Source organism: Cervus canadensis, chromosome 7 (genome assembly GCF_019320065.1).
Source record: "Cervus canadensis isolate Bull #8, Minnesota chromosome 7, ASM1932006v1, whole genome shotgun sequence".
Classification (NCBI taxonomy): domain Eukaryota; kingdom Metazoa; phylum Chordata; class Mammalia; order Artiodactyla; family Cervidae; genus Cervus; species Cervus canadensis.
In genome coordinates, this window is record NC_057392.1 from 88,802,135 (window position 1) to 88,823,411 (window position 21,277).

Here is a 21,277-nt window from a genome sequence, read left to right on the forward strand (position 1 = left end):
AAAATCCAACAATTATTTTCTGGTCCCAAAGTCACCAAGGAAACTTGAGTCAGAAGAAAATACACACATTTGGTGAAAACGAGCTGTAAAATACAGACCTAATATCAAACAGTTAAATGATTGACCTAATATCAAATAGTTAAAATCTGAACACTGGAAAAAACAATAGTCTCCATTCTCCTCAAATTTTCTGTCCCTAAAATTATACTGGAGATCCTAGACAGTGCAATAAGACAAGAAAGAGACATAAAAGACATACATATTTTTAAGGAATAATTAAAACTCTTATTCACAGATGACAGGATTACCTACAAAGTAAATCATAAATCAGTTAGTCTAAAGCTATTACAACTAATAAGTAAATTAAGCAAGGTCTTGGGATATAATAAGATCAATATATAAAAGCAAGTGTGCTTCTATATTCCTGATATCAACAATTAGAAAGTGAAAATTACAAAAAGAAAACACTGAAATTTGCAATGGCCTTAAATATGAAATAATCAGGTGTAAGCTTAAGAAAGTATAAATGATAATCATATAGGAATTACACATCTGTACCTCGTTCTTGTCAAATTCATCAGTCAGGTCAGTCGCTCAGTCAGTTCCGACTCTGTGACCCCATGGACTGCAACGCACCAGGCTTCCCTGTCCCTCACCAGCTCTATTCATGGGCATTCACTTATTTGGCAGTGATTTTGCTTGTTTTATGTTATAGCATCACATGTAATAATACACTGATTCAGTTAAGCACAAATGTTTAGTACACTGAGCTCTGAGTAACACTGGACCATCTTTATTAGATAAATTTTTCTGTTGCAGCACCCTTTGAGGCAGGCAGAGGATAATGGCAAACACCAGTAACGAAACTGAGAGGGCGGGTAACAGGCAGGATGGCCAGGGGTCTCCAAACGGAGGAAATAGGCTGCAAGTGCCAGACATTTTTCTCTCTCTTAAGCGGCAGGAGGAAACAAACTAGAGATATTTTTTTCCTTCTCTACAAATTTAAAAGGAGTTTTCTCTTAAAATGCTCTGTTGCCATGACACCTGGTTTCACCTGAAGCTAACTATTCTCAAACCTTGAGTTAACCAATACAGTTTTCTTATGGAAATGTTTGTCTTAAGCTATGTTAATGTACCCCAGACTCTGTCTTCAATCCAAATGGCTCAGAACCTACCTGACAAACCAGTATGTTATACTCAGGTATTGTTCTCCTAATCTACGTAAATGAAACTATTTGTATGGTAACCTGCCCTTCTACAAGATTCAAGTCAATCATTTTATGGCCTGGGATGAATCATCTGGTGCCAGGATTATCACAAAATGCAATTTATGGATGAGGGGCCTGGTACCATTCTGAATTTTAAAACATTCCTTTCTTTTCATTAACAGACAAGTAGTGACCATGTAACATCCAGCTGAAGACTAGCAGGGGGTACTCTTTCTGCCCCCTTCTGATGCCTATGTCAGAAGCTTCTTCTATCTCCTTTACACTTTAATAAAACTTTATTACACAAAAGCTCTGAGTGATCCAGCCTCGTCTCTGGCCCTGGACTGAATTCATCTCCTCCGGAGGCCAAGAATCCTGGCATCTTGTCATTCAGCAACAACCTTTCAAAAGTATTCCACAAAGACTTCTGAAATGCGTTTTTCAAATTATTGAATTCATAATGTTTCAGGAAGTCTCCATTAGGGGCACACACACAATTTTTAAAAATCAATTTATTTCAAGTAAAACATCTTCAAACTTACCTATTTCATTCCTCAATAATTAATTTTCCCAGAATTATTTTAGAATACATATTACTATATTGAGGTTTGGAATGTGGATATGGATATATGTATGGTGTGTGTGTTTACACATATATACATATACAAGCATATGTCACACATATATGTGTATATTTATATACATATGTACATACATATATATTTTGTTTACTTGTGTTTCTCCTGTTACTGATCAGCCATGCATATTTGGAATTATTTACTTATACTGACTCCTTGCCAATCTCAAGGACCCAGATTAACCAAATGTATATGTTGCTTTTGTCTGGTTAAAGTAAGTTCTCCTTACCCTCTCATCAAAATTCAAGAGATCCAGATATCTTTATTATATAATGACTTATATTTCATTTTCCTGGACTAAGGAGATGAGTTGTGCACTAAGAAATGTATTTTGCAATGGTGAACAGTTGATATTGAACTGGGACAAAAAATACTTAGAGAAACAACTTAATTCATGCTAGAGATAAATAATATCTATCTATTCTGAGGAACAAAAGTGAGTGAATTACTCTGAGACTAACCTATAAAAATCATTCCTTGACAACAACAACAGTTATGTACATGTGGATTTAGGAAGACTGTGGTAGATAAAACATGTGTTCCTAACAGGAATCCTTTGGGTTATTGTCCTTTTTTCCTGAAATTCTGGGGCTTACCTTTTACTATATTGATCAGATTTTTACTACAGGTTTTCATGTAGCCAATTAATATACTGATCAGCTGCTCTATAACCAACTTTAGTAAAAAGAAAAGAAAGTGTTCCATGGAATGCACCCTCTATGTGGTTATGGATCACTCGAACTCCAGAATTCTGAAGTCGAGTAACATACATGAGTCCATCATCTCTTAAGACATCATATTGACAAGTGATGACATAGGTCAGGGGTAAACCACACAACTTGCTGTCATCAGCTAGCAATGGTGAAGCTTTCACATCTAGAATCCCTGGATAGTTTTTAGCCAGCTCTGAACTACCATGAGTTGGAGTCTTATAAACGTGGCCTTTCTTAAACTTCTCAGGGAGCAAAGAACTCCAATTAACAAATTTGAACAGATGGCTTGATTCCAGAGGAATGTGTTGGTTGGAAAGCATCGCTTTCTTAAGTGATCTATCTGTAGTAAAATATTCACTCCAGAATCTGACCATGAGTGATTTCGACAGAACTGGATAATGTGCATTTTCTTGATATGACGGTAAATCGAAATCAAAATTCTGAAGGGCAGGATATATTAAAGATTGGACCTTGAGCTTGATCTTGACATCTGGATCTTCTAAGAGCTGAAAAAAATTATAATATATTGTTTTAATAAGTCTTTTTAATGAAAAAATTAACCACAATGTTAAAATAATGCGTTATTAAGGTTCTTAAAAATACAATTCAATAACACATTTTGATAAAAAATAAAAATGTTAATATCAAGTAAATTTTAGTATTCAGTTCAGCTCAGTCACTCAGTCATGTCTGACTCTTTGCAACCCCATGAGCCCCAGCACGCCAGGCCTCTCTGTATATTAGATGTTCATAAATTTAACATGTTTTAATTTTCAAAGAAAAATTAATTCGTATCCTCCTCATAGACTGTACAAGAGAATCATTATTTTTTTAAAGAGGATCTTTTACTAAACGTAATTTCATACTTATGGAACCTGGATTTATAATCTGAGGTTCTATTAGTTTATAATCACATACTTGATCTTCTCTTTTCTATTACTGAGCTTCCCTTGTGGCTCAGATGGTAAGGAATCCACCTGCAATCCCGGAGACCTGGATTCAAACCCTGGAAAAGGAAAATCCCCTGGAGAAGGGAATGGCTATCACTTCAGTATTCTTGCCTGGAAAATTCCATGGACAGAGGAGCCTGGCAGGCTACAGTCCATGGGGTCACAAAGAGTCAGACACGACTGAGTGATTAACATATTTTTCTATTATTAGAGTTACTTTAAATATCTAAATATGTTAGAAAGCATTGAGACGGGAAGGAGATAGCTTGAGGTTTAAAGAGATGCTTGATTCTGGATAAGTTTAAATTATACAGAACTATTAAGTTTTTAATATTTGAACTTATTTGATATTTTAACTTACTACTCAAATTTAATATTTAAACTTAATAGTTCAAATAATATTTGAATTTTTATGCTTTTCTAAATATAGTCCCCATCTTCTTCTGGAAACAGTAGAATTCTATAGTTTTCTTCAAAGCTAATTTTCCTGCAATGTGCTTCTGTTACTGAAACAAACTGATCATTTTATCAGTCATAAAATATGTATGTAGTTTACTGCATAGTTACATTTGGTAAGTTAAAATTTTCAGAACCAACTTTATCTTGTATATGCTTGACGCACCGACATACTCAGGAAGAATCAAACTGATTAGCACACCAAAAAAATAGTATCGCTTGCTTATCATTCAGAGCACTGGCCATGATTTCAGGTACAGTTGGGTACAGGTAGTGTGTATCCAATTTTCAAGAGAAAACTTTTAAGAATTACCTATTAAGTATGATGTTTCTTCTAAGTGATTTTGTATACATACTTTTTCAAATTAAGGAAATTCTTTTCTATTCACTGTTTACTAATTTTTTCATATTTATAGATGCTGGATATTATCTTTAAACAATTTACTTTTATTAAGATAATCATTATTTTCTTCTTTAAATTATTAATTTGGAGAATTCTATTAAAGGTATTTTATTGTTAAACCTATCACAATCTAGAATGAACTCAAAATAGTTCAGGATTTTGCATCTGTGTTCATAAATGTAGATGTTTATCATTTTCCTTCTCAAATTGACCTTGTCAGGTTACAAATCAAGATACGTCAGCTTCCCAAAATGCAACTTTTGCAAACTTTCGGAATTTGCTTTTAGAAGTAGATATTTCTATTAAAAATACTTGTTAGAGTTTGTGTTTAAAACTATTTGATCCTGGAGTGTGTGCGTGCAAAAATATTAAAATGACCATTCAGTTTATTTTGTGATAATAATATAATCCTTGTTTCATATTTCCCCTAGAGTCAGTTCTTTTTATGGTGAATATTTCTATTTCATGTAAATTTGAATGCATTGCAGTAAAGGTGTTCAAAGTACACTACTGTATTTTTAATATCTGTAAGATATATAGCTATAGTCTCCTTTTCTTCCTTATATCAGGTTATTAAGATTCTCATCATTTTTTCTTGGTCTATCTCACCCAGACTAATCAACTGTATTGCTTTTTCAAGAAACCATTTCTGTTGACTTTGCTGATCTTACTGTGTTTATTTTTAATTTCATTTTATGCTCTCATCTATCTCTTATCCCTTTTTATTTTGTCTTTGTTTCTATTTTTAAGCTTTCTTTTCTCGTTTTAATTTCATGAAATGGATACTGACCTGTCAATTTTGGCAATTTTTTTATATTTACTTAAGGCTGTATATTTTCCTCTGGATGATGATATATATGTATTTCACACAGGATAATGTATATCTATCATAATGCAGGTCAAATATTTTCACATTTTCATTATGATTTCTTCTTTCACACTTGGATTAATCAGGAACGAGCATCTTACTTTCAAAACATAACAGTTTTCTCTTGATATTTTATTAGTAGTTCAAAGCATTGTGCTAACTGTGGACAGAGATATAATCAAAATAATTTGATTTCTCAAATTTTATTGTGCATACTTGGAATCACTTGGAATTCTTGTTACCTATGCATAGTGTTATTCAGGACGTCTGTGGTAAGACCAATGATTCTCTATCTCCAATAAGTGCCCAGATGCTGCTGATAATGCCAGTCCACATACTATGCTATGAATGCTAAGTCACTTCAGTCGTGTCCGACTCTGTGCGACCCCATAGACGGCAGCCCACCAGGCTCCCCCGTCCCTGGGATTCTCCAGGCAAGAACACTGGAGTGGGTTGCCATTTCCTTCTCCAATGTGCGAAGGTGAAAAGTGAAAGTGAAGTTGCTCAGTCGTGTCTGACTCTTAGCGACCCCATGGACCGCAGCCTACCAGGCTCCTCCGTCCATGGGATTTTCCAGGCAAGAGTACTGGAGTGGGGTGCCATTGCATTCTCCGATGCTATGAATAGCAGGGGTCTATTTGATTTCAGTTCTTAGAATTGTTTGAGACTTGGTTTATAACCCTGCATATGTGCCTGATCAAGAAAAATATTTTGTGTGTTTCAAAGAAATGTACATTCTGCTGTTTATTATTTTATGTTCACTGTTTAAATTTATCAACCATGCTGTTCTATTACTGAAAGAGATTAGTAAAATTCTTCCAAGTTTGCTATTAACTTGTTTATTTTCCTTTATTTCCTATCAGATTTGCTCTGTGTTTTCAGACTGTTATTAATGCATGTAAATGGATGTGTGGTTTTTTTTTTTTCATCTTCCAATAAAGGGAATTATAGTTAGGAATGTTGCATGTTAATTCTAGGAATAGTTCTTTTCCTCTAAGATTATTTAATATGATTCTAAAATAAGTATACTGATTAGTATTTGCTTGACGTATCTTTTACTGTCTTTTTTTCTTTCATCTATCTATATCTATGTTTTAAAGCATCCTATTCATGCAACTTCTGTTGGAATTTATAATTTTATTGTTTCTATTTTTTGTATTCTACCAGAATTTTTAGTACATCTACATCAGAACATTTATTAATATTTTTGGTTTAAATTTATAATTTATGTATTATTGTGCATTCTATTTATCTCATCTATTCTATTATTTTTTTTCCTTTTGTATTCTTTGAAATATTTTTTATTATTCAATTTTCCTGTGATATCATTTTATTGGTACATTTTTATAAAAGTTTTTTATATGTATGCTAAGGATAAACATAAAATTCATTACTTTATCAATGTCTAATACTAATTATATCTTTATTACCTTCTAACAGAATAGAAAGTTATTGGAATATTTTGATATTCTAATTAGCCCTTCTATGCCTGGGTTATTGTTATTTTGCATAATAATTTATTTCTATTTTTACATCACAGGACACAATTATTATTGTTTTATAGAGTCATGTTCATTTTCATTTTAGTTTGTGAATATATTTACTTTTTTTCCTTCTTTTTATTTTTTCCTACCTTCTTGATCCTCCCTCTGTGGTTAATTTTCTTCTGCCTGAAACAATCCTCTTTAAAATCCAGAGGGAGAGTATGTTGGGTTGTGAATTTTCTGGAATTTTAATTCTAAAAAACGTCATCATTTTGTCCTCAGATTAGAAGGATATATTCATATTAGTCTTTTTGCCATATATTTAATGACTTTTCATTATTTTGTATTTTCTATCTTTTAATCTCTCTGTTCAATATTACAAACAATTTTCTAATCTCTCTTCCAATTTTCTATGTTGTTGTATTGCAGTCAATATACTAACACTTCTACATAGTTAAACCTAGAATGAACCCTAATATAAACTATGGACTTTGGAGGATTATAATGTGTAAATGCAAGTTCATTAACTGTAACAAGTGTACCACTCTGGGTGGGGTTGTTGATAATGAAGGAGTCTATGAATGTGTGGCAGAGGGTAGACTGTAAATTTCTCATCTTCTTCTCAATTTTTATATGAATCAAAATTGCTCAAAAAATATAAAATCTTAAAACAACTACATTGAAAGCCTAATTTTTATGGGTAATGTTTTTATTTATTGAAATTTTATTCATTTTTCAAATATATTAGTTTTTATAGCTTCTTTCATGAGCATATTTCCAAATTTTAAAATATACTTTCATTTATTTTAAGCAGATTCTACTAAAACATTTTTCTAACAATAACAATATCTGAATCTGGGTGATATATTTTTCCTGTTAACTTGTTTTTATTTTCCTCTTTGTATATGTGCTTACCTTCAACTCTGTTGATTACTGAAAAAAAAAATCAGTTTAAGAATAAATTGGAACCTAGGATCATGTTGACTTCTTTCAGTGATGACCTATTTCTTTCTGGCAAGCATATATACACATATTAAAGTATATTATAATATACAATATTCTGAACATATGTCATGAATACACTTGGATTACATACAATATTCTGATTTCTTAATTATGCTAATTGTTACCCTTTATTGATTTTCTCTCATTAAAAATGCCAATGGACTATATAGGAAATTGTTTCAGCATTTTATATATAAAGAAGTATCAAAGTATGAAATCATTCTTCTCAACGTTTCCTAAATAAGTAAAATAAAATTAGTGACAGATTATATTTATAACCTTGATGTATGAGTCAAAAGTTAGTAAATGAAACGTAAAGAAAACACAGTAAGTGAAAATGCTGAGCCTCTTACCTGCTGTGCTACTGCTGCAGCTAAATTCCCTCCAGCGCTGTCTCCAGAGACACCGATTCTTCCAGGATCTACACCATAGCTCTCAAGAATTTGGGGGTCTAAAAACCATTTTAATGCAGTGTACACATCTTCAAATTGAACTGGAAAATGGTACTTCGGGGCTAGTCTATAGCTGTAGATAGGAAAACAATGCTCTCTTAATCATTGATTTTCTTATCATTTAAAAATTTTTATTTAATTTTTACTTTATATTGGCTTATATTTGATTAACATTGTTGTGTTAGTTTTAAGTGTACAGCAAAGTGATTCCATTACACATATACATACTATTTCCATTCTTTTTCAGATTCCCTTCCCATATAGTTTATAGCAGAATATTGAGCAGACTTCCCTGTGCTATAACCATTGATTTTCCTGGACTCTTGACCCAAAATCAAAAGTAAAATTTTGCTTCTACCAACATATTTTTTGGGAACATGCTTTTCCTAATCATAAAATTTGACTGGGAATCTCTAAATATTGCCATTTCTATAGTCAAAATGTAAAGTCCAATTGTTAAATTTGGTTCAGTCTTGGGGAAAAACTTACTAGGTGCTACCTTTCCTAGAAAAAAATATTTGCAGAGTGTTTATTTTTGGTAAATGTTTTAATTTTTAAAAAAAAATATATCATTATTATTACTTGTTTCTCTAGAATTACTGTTATTTTATCAAAATATATAAATTTAATATGATAATTATTCCATTAGTCAATTAACTGAATTTTCTTTAGTTTATGTTTAAGAAGGTTCTCACAGAGAGTGTGTTCTATAGAAAATTTAAACCCTTTTTGTACTCTTTCTAAAGTGTATATTAGAATGGACTTTGAGATAGGTTTTGTCTTACTTTCATGGTAAATATGGGTAATATCAATGGATTACTAACTTCTAGGCACCTTTCTAAGAACTGTTACATGTATTATAACATGTAGTCCCCATGTCAATGATGAGATACGCAAATCACTAATACTTAGAGTTCAGTATCCTTTAAAATATCACACAGACCAGATCTGCAGAGCTGACATTCAACCCCAATCCTCTGGCTCCAAAATTTCCTTAATTATAGGGAAAGATCCAGAGGTAGTAGTTAAATCCATGTGATACTGTTGGCTAACTTCACTTGAACAACATCTTGCCTTTCTGGGCTCTCTTCCTTCTTCAAATATGGTGTATGCCTTTTCTCTCCTCTACTGGACTGGACAGCTTCTGACATTAGGCTTGTCTGTCCATAGTCAATGTCATCAGAGGCACAGATTAATTTTTTCTGTAATAAGACACTCTATATAGTTGAGTGTATACTGATATGTCAGGCACATGGCCTAAAATAAAATAACACAGCTCTTACTTGGTTGATATGACAACTGCATCAAGTCTGTCTGCTGTCCATCTTGACAGAAGGTCATAGGTATAATAATCTGAAATAAAAGAAAAAATACTGGACCACTATAAGAATTGAAAAATGATACTGTCAAGAATAAAGTTCACTGTGATGACTTTATATTTCCTCCCTTTATCTTAAAATATTACCTAAAGAAAAAAGTCTAATACTTAGCTTCCTGTTGATCAGTTTACATATTCACATGTCAGTAGAATGTGAATCGTTAAGTCTGGTGATCCTTTCACCTGCCCCTGATCAGTTTTCCTTTTCATTTGCCAAAGTTTTCAGCAGGGCCCAGTGGCATGTCTTACCCTTGCCAACCATACTCTCAGCACACTGGACCTTGGACCTTGAACACCATCTTCCTACTTTCAATCCACAGTCCTGTCCATATGCTGACATACATGAAAAAAGGTACTAAATGTCTTCTTTCAACATAAAAACTAAACTGTTTTTCTGGAGTACAACTTGATCTGGGAAAGGATAGAAATGTTCTTCAAGGAAATAAAAGAAAATGCAATCCATTATTTAGTCCTATACTGTTAATCAGGAGATGATTTCAAGAAAGCTGACTATATCTTAACATTTAATTAAGTAATTGGAAAGTTTTTTCACATCTATATTGGGCCATTAGGAACTTGAAAAATAATCATTTGAGTCTTGAGGTATAAATAAGACATTTCCAGCAATATGTTAATGAGTTCAAAAGACAAAAAGGGTTTTTATTTGCTAAGGTGCTTAGTCTTCATTCTGCAAAATTTGTAGGTTCTGTCAGAGAGTGGTAGGATCAGAAACTGTCTTAATTTTTGTAACAAACATGTGTTAAATTCTTAAGGTTAATAAAATTTTATTCAGACTGAGATTTCAAAAACTTAATTCATGCTGCTTTCATGAAAAGAATTTCAGAAGCAGGAACATGATATTTAATTTGTACCTCCTAGTATGAGAATCATCATTTACATTATATGAAATGAATCTACCAGTGCATCACCCTTACCATTACTACCCAAACTCCAACCACCACCATGAATATAAAACAAGCCTCTTCTTAATGATTTTATTTTCCGTTGGGGCACGTATACACGGACAGGAATATCGTTGAATGTGGTATCTCTCACAGTTATGTTTTCGTCTGATGTTGGTGGAAAACCTTGAAAACTTGAAAAGAATGTCATCGATTTCATGAAATGGTTTAGCCCCAATATTTCAGCAAACTGGGCCTGAAATGAAATAAAAGTACACATATACTCTAACTGTAAAAAATGTTTTGAGTAAAGAGGTGTACATAAATATTCAATATGACCCCCAAAATCTTAGTTATATAGTCAGAAGAATTAATGATTATACCACCAGAAGATATACAAACCCAGGTGCTTTATTACTGTTTGAAGAATAACCTAAGTGACATTAATCCTCACTTATACATTCACCCAATAGATACTAATATGGAGTATATAATTCTCTAGTCAATGCCCAGTAGAATTAGGCAAACTATTCATCCTCAAAAAAAAAAAAAAAAAGAAAAAAAATCACAGTCAAATGAAAGACTTAAGTTATAAAAGGACATTGTAATATAAATATGGGAAAAATTATTTGGAATAACTGTCAAGGTGAGGAAAAGGGTTTTTTTTTTTTTCATTTATTTTTATTAGTTGGAGGCTAATTACTTTACAATATTGTAGTGGGTTTTGTCATACATTGACATGAAGCAGCCATGGATTTACAAGTATTCCCCATCCTGATCCCCCCCCCCCAACCTCCCTCTCTACCCGATCCCTCTGGGTCTTCCCAGTGCACCAGGCCCGAGCACTTGTCTCATGCATCCAGCCTGGGCTGGTGATCTGTTTCGCTATAGTTAATATACATGTTTCGATGCTGTTCTTTCGAAACATCCCACCCTCGCCTTCTCCCACAGAGTCCAAAAGTCTGTTCTGTACATCTGTGTCTCTTTTTCTGTTTTGCATACAGGGTTATCATTACCATCTTTCTAAATTCCATATATATGTGTTAGTATGCTGTAATGTTCTTTATCTTTCTGGCTTACTTCACTCTGTATAATGGGCTCCAGTTTCATCCATCTCATTAGACTGATTCAAATGAATTCTTTTTAATGGCTGAGTAATATTCCATGGTATATATGTACCACAGCTTCCTTATCCATTCATCTGCTGATGGGCATCTAGGTTGCTTCCACGTCCTGGCTATTATAAACAGTGCTATGATGAACATTGGGGTGCACATGTCTCTATCAGATCTGGTTTCCTCGGTGTGTATGCCCAGAAGTGGAATTGCTGGGTCATATGGCAGTTCTATTTCCAGTTTTTTAAGAAATCTCCACACTGGTCTACATAGGAAAAGGTTTTTAACTTCCACTTTAACTAAGACTTAAAAGGAAAATAGAGTTTGGATGATTAACTGAAGAGATAACCTTTCAGTCAGATTAAGTAAGCTTAGTCTAGAGAAAAACCAAATGTGGTGATAGAGAAATACAGGTTGTTAGCTATTCCTATACTTTCAGACTCCAAGAGGCTGAATGAAAGGAAAGAGTCCTTAAGAAGAATTTAATAAAGTATACAACACATACATATTAAAAACCAAACAAAACCCAAAGGCTATGAAAGACATATTGATAAATTAAGTTTTGTTATATTTAAACAGTAATATTTTAGAAATCTAGTAAAGTGGTTGAAAAGCCAAAGCACAATGTAAATAAGAAACTTGCAATTATGAAAATGATAGTCTTTAGAATATATAACAAACTGATTACAGTAAGAAATAGACTAACAAGTCAATAGACAAAAGACTCCAACATTTTTTTTCATGAAAGGTCTAGAATGACTGCGGCTCTAAGGAACAAAAATACTCAATTTTCAAATATATAATTCAAAAGGAATGGCAAATACAACAAAATGGTGGAATAAGCACTGTTTTAACCTTCTTTCATTTCTCCTAATTTTATTAAAATGATGGTAAAATAAAAATCTTAATACAGTTATGCTAAGAAAGCAAAATACAATTGGCCCTCCATATCCTAGGGTTGTGATCTCTGGTCGGTTGAATCTAGGCTTCTCAGGTGGCACTTTTGGTAAAGAACCCACCTGCCAATGCAGGAGACGAAGGAGAGGCCAGTTTGATCCCTGGATTGGGAAGGTCCCCTGGAGGAGGGCATGGCAACCCACTCCAGTATCTTGCCTGGAGAATCCCATGGACGGAGGATCCGGGCAGTCTACAGTCCATAGTGTTGCACAGAGTCGGACATAACAAGCGACTTAGCAGGCACACAGGGGTTGAATCCACAGATACAAAATCCACTGATAGGAGGACCGGCTGTATTAATCGGTCTGTGCCATTTAATACAAGGGACTGCAGCATTGATATTGGTTTCTGAGGAGGTTTTTGCAACCAATCGCCTGCCACCTTGATAACAAGACTGTATTATAATATATACTTCTGAAAAAAGGCACAGTATTAGGAATCACAATAACAAAAAGCCTAGTTCTCCAAGACACAGCAATACTAAAATGTGTATGCAATAACAGAGCTTAATAATGCAGGAATTGAGAACTGAAAAATTGAAAGGAGAAACAAAAAAAAATCCAAATTGTTAGTTGGAAATTGACATTCTTGTCTCATTTGTTGATAGAAAAAGTAAATAGGAAAATAGTAAACATATAGAAAATTTGAAAAAACCATCAACTCAACAGAATTAATGTATTGAGGACATTCCACCCAATGAAAACAGGATACACATTCTTTTCAACTGCATAAAGAAATTTCACAAAGATGTACCACATGACAAATTTGGGGGAAAAAATATCTCAGCAAGCCAGAAAAATTAAGATCTGTTGTCAACCTTGTTGTCAACAAGGTTGACAACAGAGTAGTTGTCAACCCACAGCATAAGTAAAATAAAAACTGGAAACATAATAGTGTATGAAAAATCCCTACACATTCAGAAATTAAACAACATATTTCTAAATAACTCATTGGCCAAGGAAAAGATACCTCTAGACAAATTGAAAAAATATTTTTAAGCAATTGAAATGAAATTATAGCATATCAAAATTTGTAGAGTGCAGAAAAAACATTGACTGAAGGAAAATTCTTAGCTTTAAATGCATTATTAGAGGAGAAGAAAGGTCTAAAGGAACTGATCTAAGCTTACTCCACTACAAATTTAGAGTTAGATTAGCATATTAAACTCAAAGTATGAAGGAAAGAATAAAGGGGAAAAAACCTAGAAATCAATAAAATCAAAATAGATAAAGAAAATTAAAGATTTATTCCTTGAAAAAAAATCCCATGAAATTGATCAGCCTCCAGTCAGAATAATCAGAAAAAAAGAGAAGCTGCAGTTTACCAATATCAGAAATAAATGAAAGGACACAATTTTAAATGGTCAGACCCATAGACACAGTAGGCAGCAGTCAGCGTGTGCTCAGATCTACTGGACTGGCCACCCAGGGGGGTGCAGTGTAGGGAAAAATGGGACCAGGACTTGGATAACTGTTAGACATGTGGAAAGAAATTGAAGATGACACAAATAGACAGATATACGATGCTTATAAATTAGAAGAATTGATATTATTACTGTTAAAATGACCATACTCCCCAAGGCAATCTACAGAGTCAAAGCAATCTCTGTCAAAATACCAATGACATGTTTCATAGAACGTAAGACCTGAATCAATAAAACTCTTTAAAAAATAGGCAGTATGCTCTCTGAGATCAGTCTCTGAAACATTATTTTTTTGGAAATGTCTCTTCAGACAAGGGAAACAAAAACAAAAATAAACAAATGGGACCACATCAAGTTAAAAAGCTTTTGCACAGTGAAGGAAACTATCAACAAAATGAAAAGTCTGTCTACTGAATGGGAAAAGATGTTCTATAAATGATATAACTGATAAAGGGTTAGTATCTAAGATATACAGATTATTAAAAACTAATGTGATCTTATGTTTGCCATAAGCAATCAGTCTCACTTTCAATTATATTTATCGAAAATGAAGTTGCTAAAAGTGTAGATCTTGTTGACCTGATGAGTAACTTTATAGAAAGATGAGAAAAGATTTAATAAATCAAAAGCATTACATTAATGTTATTATTCTTCATTGTAACACATAAAGACATGCATATTTTTTTAATTTGTGTATGTTATTCATGTATCCACTATTACCTGTATTATTTGTTGCTGCAGTTTACCTGCTAAGTCGTGCTTGACTTTTTGTGACCCCGTGGACTAGTTCATAGAACTAGAATAAAGAACTCTAAAATTGTATGGAAATACAAAAGACTCTGAATAACCCAAACAATTCTGATAAAAAGAACAATGCTGGAGGCATCATGCTCTCTGATTTCAAACTATACTACCAAGCTATATTGATCAAATAAGGACTATACTGGAAAAAAACAAACCCAGACATCAGAGGTTTAGAATTGTGATACTGGAAAAAAACAGATCCAGACATCAATGGATTAGAATATCAAGACCAGAGATAAACTCACACTTATAAGGGCAATTAATCTATGACAAAGGGCAAAAATATACAATGGAGGAAAAGACAGCCTCTTCAATAAATGGTGTTGGGAAAACTGGACAGCTACGTGCTAAGAATCAAACAGGACTACTTTCTCACATCATTTAAAAAATATACTCAAAATATATTAAAGACATAAACGTAAGAGAGGTGGGAAGGAGGTTCAGGATGGGGAACACATGTACACCCATGGTGGATTCATGTCAATGTATGGCAAAACCAATACAATATTGTAAAGAAAATAAATAAATAAAACTAAAAAAAGAGGGGGGGGGGAATTCTGAAAGCATGCAAGAGTAGAAAAAACCAAGATTGTCACACACACATATGCACACACACACATTTTTACTGCTAGTAGAATAGATCACTTTAGAAACACAACCTGAATGCCTCCTTGGTCATCTTGCTACAGCCTGCTTTGAGATCACTCAGCGGCATAGCAGTCAGGAGAATATGACAACAGGAAGCCAAGGTTATGAAACACTTGCCAAAACGAAATGAAACAAAATTAGGATCTTAGAAAACTTGACTTTCTTGATTAAGAAATATTTTCACTTACCAAATATGATGAAGTTTTTAAAAAGGTATTTAGCAGCATTATTTTCCATGGTTCTTCAACATTATCTGGAAGAGGTTCATAAATATAACCTGCTAAGAGGGCTCCCAACATCAGAAAGCCAAAAGATTTTTTCCCCATGCTGTGACGGTTCTGTTTCTTAAGCAAGACAGTATTAGGCCTCTTTCAATGCCTGAAGCTAAAGAGAGGCAAACACCACCTAGTTATTATGTAACTTCTGGGCCATGGAGTTCCCTCATTGGCACAATAGGTTGTTACATGGCAGGTACAAAGGGCTAGAGCTGAGGAAAAGAGCTGAAGTTCCAGCTCCTGTGCAGTTTGTAAGGGATAACACTCACATTTTGACAGGTCATATCAAATCTGCCTGCATTAGCATATGAGAAAAATAACTGTGGAACACCAATTTAGAGAATATTCTCAAAGATTCTGGAAAATAGAACAGACACACGCTTCTTCTGTGTATGTGTCTTAGTTACTCAGTTGTGTCTGACTCTTTTGACCCCACGGGCTGTAGCCCACCAGGCTCCTCTGCCCATAGAATTCTCCAAGACAGAATACTGGAGTGGGTATTCCAAGGGATATTTTACAGGAGATCTTTTGATCCAAGGATTGAACCGGGTTCTCCGCATTGCTGACAGTTTCTTTACCATTTGAGCCACCAGGAAAGAGAGGAAAACAAAGGGGGATCCATAAAAAAGTTTGATATAGCTTTAATGATATCTTTATTATAGCTTTATTAAAAGCCAATCATATACAAATTGATCATCTTAATGGCTATGTAGTGTCTGGAGTAGTTTTGGGGTGAATAATGGAAAACTTGGCAGCACCCAAGCCTAAGCCAAGTCTTAGGTCCGCTGTTGGGTTAACCAGGGAAAGATAATGGACTTTGTGAAATAAAAGGCACTGATGCAGACTTTGTAAGTCCAATTTTAAAAGTGCATTTCTCAGCTTAATATATAACTTGCTATTTCAAATTCTATTTGGTTAATATATAACCTCAATTGTTACATAACTCCACTAAATAATATTGGAAGTAAAGATGTCATACCCAAGCTAATTCTGCTGATTTATGTAAAATGTGTGATTCTGTCACTGTTCCACTTTCTAGAAAGGAAGAAAAAGAACTTGGATAACTACCTTGTTAGGTGTTGTTAAGGGAATTTCTGTATAGAAGGTGGATAGTATAAAAGGAAAATTTTAAAATTACAGAACTACTTGCCCAGGAGAGAATCAAAACTTAATGCTAAAACACTTCTGAGGCTAATTTTCTTAAAGAACCATGAATTTAAGTAACCCTGACCTGAATTTAACTGGAAATTCTTTCCTGACAATTGATCGAGGGGCCTCGTATACAGACCTATGGACTCATCAGTCCTACATAAACAGCTGCATTTCGGTTCTTAATGACCACAATCATTGTGGAGTATGCCCTTTCACTCCTTAGTTCTTAAAAACGTCTACTTTTCCTCCTCTGAAAATGACTCACTGAATTTCTTACCTGGTATGTGTTCTCTGCCTGGCAATTAATTCAGTGTTAAAACAAAAACATACAAATTTTCATATAGTTGTTGTTTTAGGAGAAGGCATTGGACAGGATGAAAGAGCAAGTTAAGACTCAGGGTGAAATGTTTAAAGATCAACTATCACACTTCTCTGCCTCTGTCTCTTTCTTCTTGCTTTGTTCAGCAGTTTCTGTCTTAAAATACATACTTTAATTTTAAAAACATTCAGGTGAAGTTTAGCAATAAGTCACAGTAATAGTATAAGTAATAGAATTCGTGAGCAATATCTTGCCTATCAAAAAGCAAACCTTTATCAGATTAAAACAGATACATGAAAACTAAACCTCTGTATTAACATGCTATTAATTAAAAACAAATTCTTGAGGAAAATGCATAACATTTTTCATGGTGGAAGAACCAGTTTACATTCCTTCCAACATGGGATCGGGTTTCCCTTTTCTTAACATCTTCTCATTTCTCTCATGGCTTTTTAAGAAGTCACCATCTGAACTGGTGTGTGGTGATATCTTACTATTTGAATTGTATTTCCCTGATGATTAGTCATATTGAGTACCTTTTCATGTACCTGTTGATCATTTTGATGGAAGAAATTTTCAGATACTGTGATATGCAGAAGTCATCATGGATTATACATGATTTGGCTTGAACTTTCTGCCAAGTAGAGCAGTCTGTCTTATGGCCTGTTAAACGTCCATCTGTTTTAACCAACTAAAAAAAAGAATGCAGTCACCAGATTGTTTAGGATGCCCAAATTTGAAGGTAGGGATAAATGCTCCCCTTCCTACGTCCCTAATGCTAGTACTACTGGAGATGAGGTTTTCTTCCCAAACACCAATGTTGTTCTCTCTTACTATGTGCATGCCATTCTGTCTCTTTGGAAACCTTGAAGGAATGTACCAGTCACGTTTGATGTTTGTTCTTTGTTTTGACAAGATATAAAACTGCGGTTCAGGCATCCAAAATGGGGCCAGGTGGCCATTGTACATGTGGTTGTGGAGATGTTCCTGCATCATTGAAAAGTTGAACTTTATGAACAATATAAAAATCCAGGACAACACTGGTCATCCTCAGAACATCATCTGTTAGTGTTACTGAACATAGATTGGGGTCTGCTTACCCAACACATAGCAAAGTCAATCAACTGACCCTGGATTGTGGTAAAGGAAAGTACAGCATTTATTGCATGGTGCCAAGCAAGGAGACCTCTAGTCTTTCCCATTCTATTGTTTTCCTCTATTTCTTTGTACTGATCACTGAGGAAGACTTTCTTATCTCTCCTTGCTATTCTTTGGAACTCTGCATTCAGATGGGTATATCTTTCCTTTTCTCCTTTGCTTTTTACTTCTCTTCTTTTCAAAGCTATTTGTAAGACCTCCTCAGAGAGCCATTTTGCTTTTTTGCATTTCTTTTTCTTGGAGATGGTCTTGATCCCTGTCTCCTGTACAATGTCACAAACCTCCGTCCATAATTCTTCAGGCACTCTGTCTATCAGATCTAATCCCTTGAATCTATTTCTCACTTCCACTGTATAATTGTAAGGGATATAATTTAGGTCATACCTGAATGGTCTGTTGGTTTTCCCTACTTTCTTTAAGTCTGAATTTGGCAATAAGCAGTTCATGATCTGAGCCGTGGTCAGCTCCAGCTCTTGTTTTTGCTGACTATATACAGCTTCTCCATCTTTGACTGCAAAGAATATAATCAATCTGGTTTCAGTGTTGATCATGTGATGAAGTCCACGTGTAGAGTCTTCTCTTTTGCTGTTGGAAGAGGGTGTTTGCTATGACCAGTGAGTTCTCTTGGCAAAGCTCTATTAGCCTTTGCCCTGCTTCATTCTGTACTCCAACGCCAAATTTGGTTGTTACTCCAGGTGTTTCTTGACTTCCTACTTTTGCATTCCAGTCTCCTGTAATGAAAAGGACATCTTTTTTTGGGTGTTAGTTCTAGAAGGTCTTATAGGTCTTTGTAGAACCATTCGATTTCAGCTTCTTCAGCATTACTGGCTGGGGCATAGACATGGATGACTGTGATATTGAATGGTTTGCCTTAAAAGACTCTTGCTCCTTGGAAGAAAAGTTATGACCAACCTAGACAGCATATTAAAAAGCAGAGACATTACCAACAAAGGTCCATCTAGTCAAAGCTATGGTTTTTCCAGTAGTCTTGTATGGATGTGAGAGTTGGACTATAAAGAAAGCTGAGCACCGGAGAATTGATGCTTTTGAACTGTGGTGTTGGAGAAGACTCTTACAAGTCCCTTGGACTGCAAGGAGAGCCAACCAGTCCATCCTAAAGGAAATCAGCCCTGAAAGTTCTTTGGAAGGACTGATGTTGAAGCTGAAACTCCAATACTCTGGTTACCTGATGTGAAGAATTGACTCATTTGAGAAGACCCTTATGCTGGGAAAGATTGAAGGTGGGAGGAGAAGGGGATGACAGAGGATGAGATGGTTGTATGTCATCACTGACTCAATGGACATGAGTTTGAGTAAGTTCCAGGAGTTGGTGATGGACAGGGAGGCCTGGTGTGCTGCAGTCCATGGGGTCACAAAGAGTGGGGCATGACTGAGTGACTGAACTGAACTGAAGCAAGGAGAATGAGCAGTCAGTGCTCAAAATACCTGAAATCCCCATTGACTTTCAGGGAAGGGTTTTTAAAGGCAACATTAGTGGTGTGGGTTGCAGGGTGCCTGATAAGACTTTGGATCTTTTTTTTTTTTTTTTTTTCTGATTGGTTGCTGGCTGAGGGAGATACTTGGCTTGGGTCAACATCATCAACCTTATGGTACTAACCAGTCTGAGGTTTATGTACTTGTGGTTAACAGTTTCCTAGTGTGGGAGTCTGGTGTCTGTAAAAACAATTTAGGAGGAACTTTCCTGGGGTCCCTTGTCTAAGACTCTGAGCTCCCAATGCTGGGCACTCAGGTTCAACTAGTCAGGAGACTAGAGCCCATGTGCTGCACCTTAACCCTGGTGCAATAAAATAAATACACACTTATTTTTTTAAAAAGCAACTTAGAAATGTGTTTCAGACAGGGTTATCATGTTCTGGGAGGCATGTTATCATGTTCTGTATCCCTGCTATAAGGCTGATCTATTTTCTAAAGTGTTACTAGTTTCTGGCCCAATAGCTATTCTTTGTTGCTACATGTTCACATTTTCCAAATCATTACCTTTTGAAAATTGGAGTATAATTGCTTTACAACTTTGTGTTAACTTCTGTTGTAAAACTAAGTGAATCATCTATATGTGTACATATATCCTCTCCCTCTTGAATTTCCCTGCCACCCACCCCCATCTGACCCCTCTAGGTCACTACAAAGCCCCAAGCGAAGTTCCCTGCGCTATACCGGAGGTTCCCACACGTGCATGGCTGTCCTATCCCCCAATTTGTCTCACCGTTCCCCCCGCCTCTGTGTACACATGTGCATTCTCTATGTCTGAATCTCTGTTCCTGCCCTGCAAACAAAGGTTCTCAAAGACCTTTATCAAAATAACAGGCTTGATAATAGATTGAATGGAATGATACAGTGTTGGTCTTGTGGGGCGAGGGGGAAATTCACACATGAAAGGACTTTGTGCTGTGTTCTTTGTTGTGTATTTCTACCCCACCTGACAACTTTACATTGATGCTTTCTCCTTTTCTTCAGCAGAGAGCAGAGGAGTCAATGGCAGTTGATAAAAATGAGGGGTTTTATTTACAAAGTCATTTACTGACTGTCATGTACTCTGATGATTATGGAGCACAATTAAGAGTCTCTAAGTGGAATAAAAATCTGTTCTTAAAAAAGAAAGAAAGAAAAAGTAATAAAAGTAATAAAAAGTAAAAAAAGTAATAAAGTATTGTATGCCATTATGGAGTTCATCTCTGGAGTACAAAAATTAACCTTGCAGATTAAACAACCAGATAAACTGGATAAAGGGGAAAAAAGGCTTGCAATCATATCAATTTATGTAGCAACCATATTAGACAAAATTCAGCAATTATTTTCTTGTCCCAGTGAAACTTCAAAACTTGAAGGAGAAGAGAATATACACACTGGTAAGAAGCAACTCCAAAGTACAGACCTAATATCAAACACTTAAACAGTAGACTTGATATCAAATAATTAAAATCTGAACACTGGAAAAAACAAAAAAGTGT

General features: G+C 34.7%; 1 protein-coding gene across 1 annotated transcript; it reads right to left on the minus strand.

Moving 5' to 3' along the window:
• Positions 1 to 1,702: 1,702 nt before the first annotated feature.
• LOC122445188 (arylacetamide deacetylase) lies at positions 1,703 to 15,781 on the minus strand. The gene is made up of 5 exons (XM_043474144.1): positions 15,593 to 15,781; positions 10,491 to 10,713; positions 9,461 to 9,530; positions 8,079 to 8,250; positions 1,703 to 3,065 (listed from the first exon to the last, which is right to left on the minus strand). The coding sequence occupies exons 1-5, from the start codon at positions 15,728 to 15,730 to the stop codon at positions 2,469 to 2,471; spliced, it is 1,200 nt and encodes a 399-aa protein (XP_043330079.1). The 5' UTR covers positions 15,731 to 15,781; the 3' UTR covers positions 1,703 to 2,468.
• Positions 15,782 to 21,277: the final 5,496 nt, after the last annotated feature.